This window comes from Ovis canadensis, chromosome 25, assembly GCF_042477335.2.
Source record: "Ovis canadensis isolate MfBH-ARS-UI-01 breed Bighorn chromosome 25, ARS-UI_OviCan_v2, whole genome shotgun sequence".
NCBI lineage: Eukaryota > Metazoa > Chordata > Mammalia > Artiodactyla > Bovidae > Ovis > Ovis canadensis.
The window spans coordinates 23,066,832-23,082,075 of NC_091269.1; the positions used below are offsets into that span (position 1 = coordinate 23,066,832).

Consider the following 15,244-nt stretch of genomic DNA (forward strand, 5'->3'; position numbering starts at 1 on the left):
GACAACTCAAGGGTGATGACATTACTGTGAAGATTTAAATTGTAAAAATCAACTCATACACGGTAAAATGAACACAACTTAAAGATGAGACAGCAAGCCTCTCCTGAATGTAAGGATGGTATCTTAGGAGACACAATTTTAAGAAAGCCTTGAATAAAAAGTGTAACTTGCGAAGTAAGGTAGATACCGATGAGTTCCTTTGATAAGGTATAAATTTTAGTATTATCCGCTATGAGAATGGGGAGGAGAAAGAAAATACTACAAGAGCAAGAAAGGGTTTCTGCATAAAAGCTGAGAGGGCCAGTCACTGCTGAGGGGAGGAGCTGTCCAGCTGTCCTTTAATTTTTTAAGTGGGGCAAAGAATGAAATTAATTTTGGATCTGAACAAATACAGGGTTCAGTTCAATTCAGTTCAGTCGCTCGGTTGTGTCCAACTCTTTGCAACCCCATGAATTGCAGCACGCCAGGCCTCCCTGTCCATCACCAACTCCCAGAGTTAAACTCATGTCCATCGAGTCGGTGATGCCATCTAGTCATCTCATCATCTGTTGTCCCCTTCTCCTCCTGCCCCCAATCCCTCCCAGCATCAGAGGCTTTTCCAGTGAGTCAACTCTTTGCATGAGGTGGCCAAAGTATTAGAGTTTCAGCTTTAGCATCATTCCTTCCAAAGAACACCCAGGGCTGATCTCCTTCAGAATGGACTGGTTGGATCTCCTTGCAGTCCAAGGGACTCTCAGGAGTCTTCTCCAACACCACAGTTCAAAAGCATCAATTCTTCGGCGCTTAGCTTGCTTCACAGTCCAACTCTCACATCCATACATGACTACTGGAAAAACCATAGCCTTGACTAGATGGACCTTAGTCGGCAAAGTAATGTCTCTGCTTTTTAATATGCTATGTAGGTTGGTCATAACTTTTCTTCCAAGGAGTAAGCGTCTTTTAATTTCATGGCTGCAGTCACCATCTGCAGTGATTTTGGAGCCCAGAAAAATACAGGTAGGCGGGTTTTAATAAGTTACTAGGTGGAGAAGGAAATGGCAGTGTTCTCCAGCGTTCTTGCCTGGAGAATCCCAGGGATGGAGGAGCCTGGTGGGCTGCTGTCTATGGGGTCCACAGAGTTGGACACGACTGAAGTGACTCAGCAGCAGCAGCAGGTACTCTGAGAGTACCTAATGTTCCAAAGACCCTAATTTCCAACTTTATTGTACCAGTGTTACCACAAATAAGTTCATGTGACCTAAGCACAGTGCGGCCAAACAATCCAAAACTCTGAGTTTGGGATACAGGTTTACTGCAGTGCCATAAGGAGACGAGAGGCTTGTGCTCAAAAATTCCTCAACTCCCCCAAAGGGGTTTAGAAAAGCACTTTTAAATGCAAGGTGAGGGAGAGGTGCGGTTAGTTGTAAGCTTCTCGGGGTTCAGAATCCTTTGTTCTTACAGCCGTCCACATAGGTCAGATCATGACGTTCCTGCAGACTTCCAGTGAGACAAACGCTATTCTCTCTTCTGCAACTTTTTATCTCCATAGGAATAAGAAAGTATAATACCCTTAAAGATCGGCACCTCCAGAATGGACTCTCCTGTATATTCCAGGCTTTAGGTACCATTCTTAATTCGTAGCAAAAGCAATAGTATGCGAAGGTTAAAGTAAAAGAAACAAATCTAATATGGGGGCAGATTTATTCTTCCTTGTCACACCAGTAGCAAAATGCAAGGAAGTTTTCCCAGTTAACTGCCACACTGGTCAAGCTAGATAGAAATATTAGAGTATTAGTACCTCATCCAAGAGAAATATGAGAGCGTTACTCCTCAGCAGCTGACTGAGAACACGCCTGAGGCCAAAGGATGGACACGATGAATTAGCGTACAGGTCTAAGGCGCTGCAGTGGGCGGGGACTGTGACCTCCCCAGCACAGTATGCATGTTTCTCCAGCCACGGCCCCCCCACCCCATCTGCCATACGGAACCCATATGACCGTAACCCACAGGCTGAATCCCGGCTGTAGCTGGGTGATTCCTCCTTGCTAAGAGCCCCTCTGGACCTCAGTGGGAACTCTGCGGAGGCACTGGCCAGGCACTGAAGTGAAGAACTGAGCTGACTGTGTCCACTAAAGGAGGAATTTGCATCTTAGAATAGTATTATTGTTAGGTGGTACTCAGTTCACCCATATGAATACAATAGTGTTCAATTCCCTATTAATTCTCCTCAGTGACTGTATAAAACCAGAAGACGGGGGGAAAAAAAGAAGCCACCAGGCATGAAATTCAAAGCAAATGCAGCCATGCATCGCTCAGGCATGGGGCTCATTTCATATGTAAAATTATCCTCATGCCCACAACTGCCACATTAGTGAAACTCAAGTGACTGTGTTTGGAATGGAGTGGCAGACTTCACCAGATACCTTTCCCTGGGGCCCACTCGCCCATCTGGTTCTCTCTACTTTTTCCCCATCTTTTAACAAGTAAAAGACTGCCCTTTAACTGCTGTACCAGAGGTGGGGATAATAGTTCCTTTTCAGAGGAAAGTCTCATACATTTATTTAAGAACTCTTGGGAGGACAAGAATGCACAGAATGTAACAGGCACTGCTCTAAGCCCTTTCTTAATAGATTATTTTTTTTTAATGATCCCATTTTGTAGATGATTAACTGAGGTACAATGAAGTTCAAGAATTTGCCCCAAACTGAGTTGGGATGTAAACCCAAGAGCCTGATTTCAGTCTATGCTCTTTCCATCAAGATAGGCCAACTCGCTGCCTAGAAGGGAGGGGAGTTTGCGGCAGGATGGATACACGTCTATCTATGGCTGAATCCCTTTGCTGTTCACCTGACACTGTCATAACACTGCTAATCGGCTAAACCCCAACACAAAATAAAAAGTCTTCTAAAAAAGGATACAGCACAGTCATAGGCCCCAGCTACCAGAGTGGACAGACATCTCTGCCCACTGGAAAAAAGAACCCCACTGCCACAGAACCATCAGCTGATAGCAAGAGGGGCAAGTGAGCAGTCACACATATTCTAGAAGAATCCTTTCTTACTATGTGCTCATTCGGCAGACGTACAAAACAAGTATGACTCTTCAGTTAAAACATCAATGACAAAGACTGCCATCAGAGAAAAGGGTAAATTCACATAGATCAGGGTAAACGTAGTTTTAAAAATCAGTGAACTTAAAAATCAGCTGGAGGTATGACAGACCCGCTGGGCAGGGCTGGGCCAGACATAGGAAGGGCCTTCAGAGCTGAAGAGCTGGTATCTTAAGGTGTGATAGTGAACGTGAAGTCGCTCAGTCGTGTCCGACTCCTTGTGACCTCATGGACTGTAGCCTACCAAGCTCCTCTGTCCATGGGATTCTCTAAGAATACTGGAGTGGGGTGCCATTTCCTTAATCTGACTTCATATTGGAACTGTTTCTTTTACTTAAACCTTTGTACCCTATTGCTTTCGCTACAAATTAACAATGTTGCCTACAGCGGGACATACACAGGACAGCCCATGCTCAAGGCTCTGACCTTTGACGATACAACACTTCCCCATTCATTTCGTGATTAGAGAGAATAACATTTATCTTGTTGGAGGGTTACAGGAATGTCACGATCTGACAAACCCGGACGGTGCAAGGACAAAGGATTCCCACCAACAAGTTTACAACAGCCAAACACCCCTCCCTCACCTTTCAGTATTAGAACACCCTGAATTCCAACTCTAGTTAAGATGGATCTTTAGGACACTAGGCTGTCTTCTCAACCCGCTGGTTTTCTGAATAAAGTCACTATTCCTTGCCCTAACAACTTGTCTCGATTTGTTAGCCTGTCGTGCAGTAAGCTGTATGACCTTGGACTCCACAACGAGCAGCAATGGACTTGGGAAAAGCCAGGAAATACCCTACATTGTTGTATGGATACGGCTTTTGTTGGATACCTGGTCTACTTGGAAACAGCTAAACACTGTTTTCTGGAAAGTTCCAACCTTTTTGAAAAGAATTCCAATCTGCCTACCCCTAAGAACTCTTGTAAATCTAAGATGGGAAGGGGAAACCGAAGAAGCTCTCTGTCATATTCAGGAGCACACGGTGGAACTATAAACACTAGGACCCCTAAGAACCAGGAAGAGGGGAGAAAATGAGGACAACTAAGAGCTCATTCACTACAGAGTCTGCCCTGTAAACCCACCCAGCTCCTCACGAAGGACTTCTACAAGATACATACTTCTTTCATTGCACTTGTCACCAAAAATCATAAGAAAAAAAATGAGCAGGGCACAAACGCCTCCTTCAGAGAGTTCAGTAAAGGTGTGGGGGCTACAGCACCAAGGACATCCCAAAGAGTCCCTCAGGTTAACCTGAAGGTTTCAAGGGGTGGGGGAGATTGAAAGGGGATGTCTTGTGCGTTTCAATTCAGATAGCAGAAATAGGAAATCCTACAGCTTGACAATCCTCCTGCCTCTCAAATTTGAGAAAGATACTCATGGCAAGTATGTACAGGAAGGGCTGTAAAAAACTGACAGCTTGTTAGTTTTCACTCTATTTTAAACAGCGGAGTCAGCAGTTTGCAGAATCCTAACGGGAGCTGGATAAAGTAACAAAACCAACCTGTAGGGTTGGTACTCAAGAATCATATTTGTTTTTTCTTTCTTATTTTAAAGATTCTGATTGTAAATATATCATGTAAATTTATAACTTAAAATTTTTTTTAATTGGGTAGATGATTAAAAAATTTTATGATTTACAAAAAGTTGCAAAGATGGGAGAGTTCTCTTATACCACTCACCCAGCTTTCAAGCTGTTAACATCTTCCATACTTTGGTTTATTTGTTCAATTAATGAACCAATAGTGATATGTCATTATCAGCTGAAGCCCATAGTTTGCTCAGATTTTCGTACTGTTTACCTAATGTCCTCTTCCTGCTTGAGGACCCTACTTAGGACGCCACGTGACACTGTCACTCTGTCTCTCCAGGCTCCTCTAGAGTAACGGTTTCTCAGACTCCCCTTTTTTCATGACCTTGGCAGTTTTGAGAAGTACTGGGCAGGGATTTTTCTAGAATGTACCTCAGCTGGGATCTGTTTAATGTTTTTCCCTAAACTGACTGAGGTTATGTGTTTGGAGAGGAAGATCACAGAAATGCCACTCCCATCACATCAAGGGTATAACCGCCCACACGGTTTACTGCTGTTGATGCTGACCTGGATCACCTGCTGGGGCAGTGTTTGCCAGACTTGTCCCCTCTTCCCACACTCTGTCCTTTGCAGGTGAGTGAGCACAGCCCACATTTAAGTGGAGAAGGGGAAGGCTATGACTTCAATTTTTATAATTTTCCAAATTTTATAAAATGTAAACATTTTTATAATAACTTGCTTTTCAAATAAAGATCTATTATTAAAATGAATATTCATCAATATATTGTACACGAGTAGCTTTATAGATGTAAGACATAAATGTCTATTTCTGTGCTCCTGTCAAGTTCATAGGTCTTTTTTGTTTAAAGTAAAGCAAATACAGTCATTAACTCTTCTGCCCAGGGCATGGCTAGCAAACACCTGGCATCTCCCCATGCACCCACGGGGGATAAATCACTGACCATGACTCTTAGCATGCTAATGAGCTCTGTACACAACGACAAAAGTGTCCATGAAGGAAGCATGGGCACCCAAGGCAAGCTCCACAGCACCCAATGGAGAAGGTTATATTTATATGTGTTTATCTGCAAAAGAAAAGGCCTAGCAGGATAAAGAGGAACTGTTCCCGGGAATTCTCTCTCACAGACTAGAGTAGTTTTCTTTCTTTTTCCTTTGCTTCTCTACCTCTTCTTATTTTCCCACAATGATCATACAGCATTTATATGCCATTTAAAAATTATCAACCAAAAAAGCGTATTAAAAAGCAAAGATATCACTTTGCTGACAAAGGTCCGTGCAATCAAAGCTATGGTTTTCCTGTGTATAGATGTGAGAGTTGGACCATAAAAAAGGCTGAGCACCCCAAGAATTGATGCTTTCAAATTGTGGTACTGGAGAAGACTCTTGAGAGTCCCTTGGACTGCAAGGAAATCAAACCAGTCAATCCTAAAGGAAATCAACCCTGAATATTCATTGGAAGGACTGATGCTGAAGCTGAAGCTCCAATACTTTGGCCGCCTGATGCCAAGAGACAACTCACTGTAAAACACCTGATGCTGGAAAGACTGAAGGCAGAGGGAGGAGGAGGCAGCAGAGGGTGAGACGGTGAGATGCTATCACTGATCCAATGGACAGGAATCTGAGCAAACTACGGGAGACAGTGAAGGACAGGAAGCCTGCTGTGCTGCAGCCCATGGGGTCGCAGAGAGTCAGACACGACTTAATGACTGAACAACAACAATAACAACCTCCCCCACCAAAAAAAAAAGAATAAATATTGTCAATCATAGTATTTTACCCCACATTCATAGAAACACACGTTCCCAAAGCAGACACGGGGCCCTCCTAAGACAATGCTCCCAAAGGCTCAGACACAATTCCGTCATGTTTCACTTCACTCCTGAGTCATCAAAGAAGTGCGGCTTTATCCTTCTATTTGACCTCTGTTCACCCCGAAGTGACTTATTTCACCTTCTAGAGTCATTCTTGTGTGTGTGAGCTAAATTAAGGCTTTGGACAGCTTTAGAACTCATGAGCAACTCTCAGGTGCACAACCACCTAAACAGCACAGGACACACAGAGCCCACAGCCTGTGTGCTAAGCGAGTGGCTGCGGCTCCAGCCGCACTGGGGACAGCCAGTTGCTCTCTAGCGGTGCTACGTGGCTCAAAGCCCCCAGGGGTCTGCTGTGTTCCAAGGAAAGCTAAAGGGAACCAATTCAAATGTGTTCTTTTTAATGGCTGAGTAATGCTCCATTGTGCATATGTACCACAGCTTTCTTATCCATTCATCTGCTGATGGACATCTAGGTTGCTTCCAAGTCCTGGCTATTATAAACAGTGCTGCGATGAACATTGGGGTACACGTGTCTCTTTCAATTCCGGTTTCCTCAGTGTGTATGCCCAGCAGTGGGATTGCTGGGTCATAAGGCAGTTCTATTTCCAGTTTTTTAAGGAATCTCCACACTGTTCTCCATAGTGGCTGTACTAGTTTGCATTCCCACCAACAGTAGGGTTCTCTTTTCTCCACACCCTCTCCAGCATTTATTGCTTGTAGACTTTTGGATCGCAGCCATTCTGACTGGTGTGAAATGGTACCTCATTATGGGAACTCATGTACACCCGCAGCGGATTCATGTTGATGTATGGCAAAACCAATACAGTATTGTAAAGTAAAATAAAGTAAAAAAAAAAAAATTAAAAAGCACAGAAAACCAAATACAATTTTAAGTTGTGAATACTAAATAAAACTTTTGGATGTATAAGGAAAAAAAAAAAGAAAGCTAAAAGGAGTTCCCCCACCAAGTCCACAGCAGGAATCTCCCTCCATCCAGGGGGCCTTAGCTCCCAGAAGGAAACCATAAGTTCACTAGTGTTCCATGATGCAAACAGCAGCCTAGCCCAAAGCAACACGGTCAGCGCCAGTAGAAGGAAGGGACATTAGGGAGCATTCACCAGGCTGGCTACAATCCCCATGCTCTTTCAAAAAGCTGCTTCACTGAAGGCTACAGACGGATTTGCCCAGACAAGCAATGCTGCCCACAGGGCACCACAGCAGGACACTCCCCTACATAAATCCTTTTGCAAACCCATTCGGTGACTCTGTGTCACAGGAATACACGTCGGCACAAAACACAGCCATTTCATGTTAACTGCCCAGTAGAGAGTCCACTGCCTTGTTAGAGATGGGGTCTTTAAACCTTTCCCAGAGACTGGGAGCCATGTCATTCTTTTGAAAATGAAGTTTCACAGAGAACAATGAAGAATCATGAAGGAAATAAAAGGCATTTTGGAAAGTGTCAAAAGATTCTGTGACAGCCCTCTTCCAAAGAGAACAACTGGGCGAAGGGAAAAGAGAAAGGGGAAAGAAAAAAGCTACCTGCAAAAACACCCTCCCTATCTGGGCCAGTCTGCCCAGGGCCCCTGCTCCTGAACAATGCTGTTCCTCCAACGTGTGACATGTTGGGGGTTATTCCAATGGTTGAAGCTGGTATGAATCTGGCTTGATGCAAAAATGAGGGGAAATCATTAATTCAATCATTGCACCTTATCTGGCAGACACATACTTTTAAGCATGTGGTCCTTGGAAAAAGCCTGGCGCCATTCCCACACAGAGGAAGCCTTAGCCACCTGGCCACCAGAGACCCAAGCTGCTACCGCTGTCTTTAGTCCTTAATGGCTGGACAGAGAGACCAGCCAGAGCATCAGCAGCTACTACTGGAGCTGACTGCATTTTGAAGTCACATGGGCCCACAGGAAAGAGCTAAATATAGGAGGACGCAAGCACCATCCATGGCTACATGAGCACGCTGAGCAGCAGGGCTGGGCAGGCTGCTTCTGTCTCCTCCTGCTCCCTCCCGGCCCCAGGTCCCATTAGCTGCAAACAGCCAGGGCGCCCAGTACGGAACTGCAGTGCACAAGAGGAAGGGCCTCGGCGGTGGCTGCCCGGCTCTCTCATCGTGCAGGCTTTGCTGAGCAGGCTAGGATTTAGCTGTCTGGCTCATTCGCAGACCCAGGGGGAGCCCAGCAACCCCGAGCTTTCAAACCACATGTCTATGCTGACCTACAACTCACCCACAGGTCTTCTGTGCTCAGATTTTTTTCTTTTTTATGTTTTATCTCACACTCAAATCCACCAAGTTTAATGGTGTCATTTCTAAAGTCCAAGAAAATCCTCAGGAGCAAGTCAGAAAAAGTGGAGAAAATAAGCCACTCACAGACAGCTCTTTCTAATCATCAGGAAGTTACAGAAAGAGTTCAAGAGAAAAACTACAAAAAGCAGCTAGAGGATCAAGAGAATCTGGCAAACGTAAATCATCTCTTGGAATAGACCCTAAGGACATTAAATGGATCAGAGGGCGGCAACCTTGGGTGCAGAACACCTTGGCTTTTTATTCTGTATACACTCTGTAGACTTACTACACTAAGATATGCAAAGGAATGCAAATGAGATGCCAGCAGTAAGTATCTGTATAAATTTGCATCATACATGAACACATGTATATCCTTTTTTCACATCCTGATGTTTTAAAGGGTGAATCACAAAAACTACTTACTAAAGTCAATTTGCCAGCATGACTCACTGCTTAAGGATTTCAGGGTGTAATAACTCTAAGAGACTATTTTATCACTAGCATTGACAGCTTCATCAATTAAAAAAAAAATGATCTTAAGCAGGAAGTCTATTTCTCCACGGTTCAGTTCAGTTCAGTCACTCAGTCATGTCCGACTCTTTGTGACCCCATGAATCACAGCACGCCAGGCCTCCCTGTCCATCACCAACTCCCGGAGTTCACTCAGATTCATGTCCATTGAGTCAGTGATGCCATCCAGCCATCTCATCCTCTGTCGTCCCCTTCTCCTCCTGCCCCCAATTCCTCCCAGCATCAGAGTCTTTTCCAATGAGTCAACTCTTTGCATGAGGTGGCCAAAGTACTGGAGTTTCAGCTTTAGCATCAGTCCTTCCAAAGAACACCCAGGGCTGATCTCCTTCAGAATGGACTGGTTGGATCTCCTTGCAGTCCAAGGGACTCTCAACAGTCTTCTCCAACACCACAGTTCAAAAGCATCAATTCTTCAGCGCTCAGCTTTCTTCACAGTCCAACTCTCACATCCATACATGACCACTGGAAAAACCATAGCCTTGACTAGACGGACCTTTGTTGGCAAAGTAATGTCTCTGCTTTTGAATATGTTATCTAGGTTGGTCATAACTTTCCTTCCAAGAAGTAAGCGTCTTTTAATTTCATGGCTGCAATCACCATCTGCAGTGATTTTGGAGCCCAACAAAATAAAGTCTGCCACTGTTTCCACTGTTTCTCCATCTATTTCCCGTGAAGTGATGGGACCTGATGCCATGATCTTCGTTTTCTGAATGTTGAGCTTTAAGCCAACTTTTTCACTCTCCTCTTTCACTTTGATCAAGAGGCTTTTTAGTTCCTCTTCACTTTCTGCCATAAGGGTGGTGTCATCTGCATATCTGAGGTTATTGATATTTCTCCCAGCAATCTTGATTCCAGCTTGTACTTCTTCCAGCCCAGTGTTTCTCATGATGTACTCTGCATATAAGTTAAATAAGCAGGGTGACAATATACACCCTTGGCGTACTCCTTTTCCTATTTGGAACCAGTCTGTTATTCCTTTCCCAAAACAACCATACTTCTACCTCGAGAGCATCCATGAGCAGAGTTTTATAACACACTGCCCCTGAGGGCCATGATTTATTTCTTGCATAGACTAAAGAGAAGGTCCTGGGTTCTGTGAATTCACTGGCTCTAAGGCAACAGCTCACATTGGTGATACTGAGGGACCAGGGCTGAGATGGGAGTGCAGGGGACATAGCCGGGGAACCAACATGTTGAGAAAATTATTTCAGTCACACCACGTCGTCAGTACAAGAACAACTCAAAGTATATGACCAGTCACCATTCCAGTGTCTGCTTACTTAGCTATGGGTGCTTATCAACATTACATTCACTTCATTAATTTATATGACTTCATAATATTGTGATTATGGATGATTGGTTAAATTTAGATTGATGCAAAAGTGGGGGAAACTTATTCATTTAATAATTCATTTATTCATTTAATAAATGTAAGCGTGTAGTCCCTAAGAAGGCTCCAGGGACTGTGTGGATGAAGTGACCTTCTTAGGTCAGAGTTAAATCATCTCATGGAACAGATCCTCAGGACATTAAATGGATGAGACGGTGGTAACCCTGGGTGCAGAAAACGTCGGCTCTTTACTCTGTACACATCCTGCAGACTTGCTAAACTAAGATGTGATAAGGAATGCAAATGAGATGCAGGCCGCGAGTACTTACTGACCTAACCCCAAACAGCTGGAGTCAGACTGCAGACAAGCAATACTAAACAAATTCAGAGTGCAGTCAGCTCAAACTTATCCATGCCAGTGGCAGAATGGTTTACTCACAAAGGAACGGGAGGAGAGCCTCCTCCAGCTGGCTGGGCCACCTCCACCACCTCAGCGCTCTAAGGGGAATGTCAGGGTGAAGGGGCTGGCAGGGGAACCTCGTTCAGAAAAAAGAAGCCCGAAAGAGTGTGTCGTGAAGGAAGGGGAAAGGAAGGCAGTCACACCCACTAAGAAGGTGGGGTGAGAGTCCCTGGGTGCTTCATTCCACATGTTTTACTTGCGTGCAAGTACGTACGTTTCTCTGTAGGTCTCTGACACACAGTGGATTCTCATGTCTCTGGAATAATTGAGGACACACTGAAAGGCTGAAGACTGAATCACATAATTTCTTGTACTTTTTTTTTTTTTTTTTGGCCGTGCCACACATCCTAAAATATCACGTGGTATTTTAATGCCCCGACCAGGGATTGAACCCATGCCCCTAGCACTGGAAACATGGAGCGCTAACCGCTGGACCACCAGGGAAGGCCTCAACTACATGACTTCTGAGGGATGTATCCTTCAAGGACATACTAACCAAAGTAAACATCAACTGTCATATATCACATGTACTTAAAGAACTTCTAAAATAACAATCGCAGAGAATTATTTGTATCTTAACGTTTAAGCCTATTTGTAAAAACACAAGAAACCTAAATCTGCCTGTCCTACTAATTTATACATTCATACATTCTTTCAACAAGATTTGCTTAACACTTCCAACATGCACAGCGATGCAGTAGGAGCTGTGAAGACATAAAATTTAAAAGATGAAGCCAAGGTACAGGGGAAAAATGCAGAAAAAACTATAGAGGAAAAGGACGAGAATTATTCATTGTTCACAGAAGAAAAGACTATTCAGAGGATGCAAGAGCAACAGACTTCATCAATGAAGACACCCTAAACGGAGTAAACCCAAATGGAGTCTGACGTCTGTGATGCTCACAAATTGGCCGAGAGAAGAAAAGAGTAGGTGTTTCCATATCAGGGACCAGCAGGGATCAGTGAAGGAAGGGAACTGGGGGTCTCTACAGAAGAGATAAGGGAATTCCCTGACAGTCAAGAGGCCAGGGGGCTTCCCTGGTGGCTCAGTTGATCAAGAACCCGCCTGCCGATGCAGGAGATGCAGGTTCGATCCCTGGGTCAGGAAGACGCCCTGGAGAAGGAAATGAGAGCCCACTCCAGTATTCTTGCCTGGGAAGTCCCATGGACAGAGGAGCCTGGAGGGCTACAGTCCATGGGGTCACAAAAGAGGCAGACGAGACCTCAGGACTGTGGTTAGGACTTCTGAGCTTCCACTGCAGGGGGCACTGGTTTAATTCCTGGTTGGGGAACTAAGATCCAGCGTGCTGCACAGTGTGGCCGAAAGGTTTTAAATTTTTTTTTTTTTTTTAATAAAGAAGGATCAGTCCAACAACGGTGGAGGCTCCACGATACAGAACAAGGTCAAGCCCAGTGGACAACAGCCTCAGGCATCCTGATGGCGGTGATCTGACGCAAAGTCGCACGTCGCAAGTGGCCCCAGGGAGGGCCCCCGGGACACCCAGGGCTGTGTCCTTACCTTTGCCGTAGAAAAACTTGCGGTAGTAGTAGGCCCCCAGGTCGATGTGCTCAATGACGTAGCGCTTCACCTTCTCCCTGTGCACGGGCTGGCTCTCCCTGGGCACCTCCAGGACGGACACGCCTGCGTTGGTGCAGTGGGAGCTGAGCGAAGACTCGAAGGAGCAGCTCTCCCCAGAGCTGGAGGCCGACGAGCTGGCCCTGGACAGGGCGATCCTCCGGTCGCCTTCCCCGCCCGTCTCGTTCCGGAAGTAAGGGCAGCTGAGGACCAGGTCGTTGCTCTTGCCATCACCCTCATCGGCATCGAGGTTCTCTTTCGAGTTGAGGTCCTCCTTGCTCCCCAGCGGGGAGTCGCAGCTGCCCGGCGGGCCGGCTGGCATCTGAGTTTGGGATGCCGCCGAGGCCCCGGTGGTGATATTTTTCCTCTTGCCCACGTTCGCCCTCGTGGCCATGGCCTCGTTGATATTGAACAAGATGCTCTGGACATCATAGTGTGCAAAACAGCGCTGGCAGTTCCAAGGGCGGACCCCCCTCTCAAGACGCCCGTCTTCCAGCTCGCAGGTGAACTTGAATGCCTCATGTTCGCTTTTCACGGCCCGCAGCTTGCGGAAGAGGGACGTTTCCACCGACTCTGACTTCAGCCTCCGTTTGAAAGGCTTGTCCCTGTCTCTCCCCAGGAGGAGGGCGCTGTCCACATAGTCTAATCCTGAGATGCGCACGAACTCGCCTCTAGAAATCTGTGCTGCGGCGTGAAGGCTGGGGGAGATCGCTGGGTCGCAGGGGAAGAACTCAGGGAACCCGAAAGGGGCCGTGGCCTTGTGCTCACAGTTCTCCAGCCGATACCCTCGAAGCATAGCAAAGAAGTTCTCCCCCGACAAGCCCTGCCGGTCGATGGACGATGTGCTTCCGTACTCCCTGTGCAGGGCAGCCCCTGTATTGGGGTTCACTGCATTTTGGTCTAAGACGTCTTCCGCGTCAATGTCGCTGATGGTAACATCACTATTGCTTCTCTGTCTTATGGGGTGCAGTCCTCTTTGCGGGGAGTGCACAAAGATGTCCCCGATGGGATACTTTGCCTCCACGAAGTCCAGATCGAGCGGCTCCTCCTGTTGGCCATCGCTCCCATCATTTTGCCCATTGTGTATAATGGATGCGACACTTTCATAGCTGGTCTGGGACCGGCTTTCCCACAAGGTCTTGCAGGTCAGCTCCTTGGAGCAGTCCTTTTTAGGAGGCCACTCAGACACCCTTGCTCTCACACCCATCTTGGGCACGGCTGGGGTACCATTAGCTGGACCACCACTCTCAATGGAACTGGAGGCAGTTAAAGAAGTGGTGGGTCCCATGTTGCCATTGATGGCTTTAAATTTTCGAGCAAAATAATCATCTGACTGCATGATTCTGGGAGGATCCTTGAACTTCGAAGAGGCTCTGCCGAGCTTGTGCTTTTCTTCTTGTGACTGTCTGGGGTCACTCATGTCTGCCAAGGCAAGGAGCTCCAAGTCTCACCAGAAAGACTGCTGTAAATCTAATCACATTGTTATTTACAAAGGCTTCTTCTAGAGTTGTATTTCCTCTTGTTAACCAAAAGCAAACAACATCCTTAGAGTATGGTTCCCCCAAAACCAACTTGCTTCTCAGTCTGTGATAACTTTGTACACCTCCGTCCTTTCCAACAGCATCCCTTAAGACAACTGGCCTGGAGTGTTTCCTTCACCTGAATTAAGAAAACAGAAAATAGCCATTAACAATCACTGCAGCTCAAGTTCAACACATTCCCCATACAGCTTCTTACCGGCCCTTCTCTCCAGTTCCCCCCAAACTGTCAGGAAGTTTCATGGTTCCACATCATGCTCCTCTTTTCTCCAAACGCTCTGCCCTCTCACTCTACTTGGCAGCCTAGCATTTACATCACACAATCAAGCAGCACCCTCCCACCACGAGCCCACGTCTGAGCAAAGCGTGCTTCCTCTGTGTTTCCATAACACCCGCATCCACACTACCACAGCAGTTTCTCTCATACGCTTCTGGTTTACCTAGCAGTCTCCTCCACCAGTGAACTGGAAGCTCGCCTAAGCCAGGAGCTATGCCCTTCATCTCCATATCAACATTATCTAATAACGTAGCTGGGCTTACCTCAGTTAACCAAGCAACATTTCAATTAGTTACAAGAGTAATACAACAGTAATGCAATTGTTTGAGTATTCTTAAACTGAAACAGGTAAACTCAAAATGTCCAACAGCAAAAAGGTCAGTATCAGGCATTAACAATGAGTTTTCAGAATGTTTTCTTGCAAACAGATAGGAATTCACAGAGACCCTCCTGACAGTGAGGAGTTTCTAAGAATCTGGTGTCAGATTCTTAATCTACTGTATAGCACAGAGAACTCTGCTCAGTGTCGAGGGACAGCATGGATGGGCGGGGAGTTTAGGAGAGAATGGATACACGTATATATATGGCATGTATGTAATATATGTACTGAAATACATGTATTATTTTCTCTATAACTTAGATTATCATCAAATCTGTTCCTAGAAACAGAAGAAATGACAACTGAGAAATGAAAGAAAACAACTTCTGGCCTGATAGTTCTCTGCGAAAACGATATTTGCTGCCCATCTGAAACTATCACAACATTGTTAATCGACTATAC

At 45.6% G+C, this 15,244-nt stretch overlaps 1 protein-coding gene across 9 annotated transcripts in view; it reads right to left on the minus strand.

Annotated features, from left to right (window-relative positions):
• SIPA1L2 (signal induced proliferation associated 1 like 2) overlaps window positions 1-15,244 on the minus strand; it is a 241,120-nt gene that overhangs the window by 103,101 nt on the left and 122,775 nt on the right. For all 9 annotated transcript variants that reach the window (XM_069572628.1, XM_069572623.1, XM_069572630.1 and 6 more), the window contains one exon: window positions 12,592-14,307. In XM_069572628.1, coding sequence (XP_069428729.1) covers window positions 12,592-14,068 — 1,477 coding nt within the window. In that variant the 5' untranslated portion in view covers window positions 14,069-14,307. The remainder of the gene's footprint in view (window positions 1-12,591; window positions 14,308-15,244) is intronic.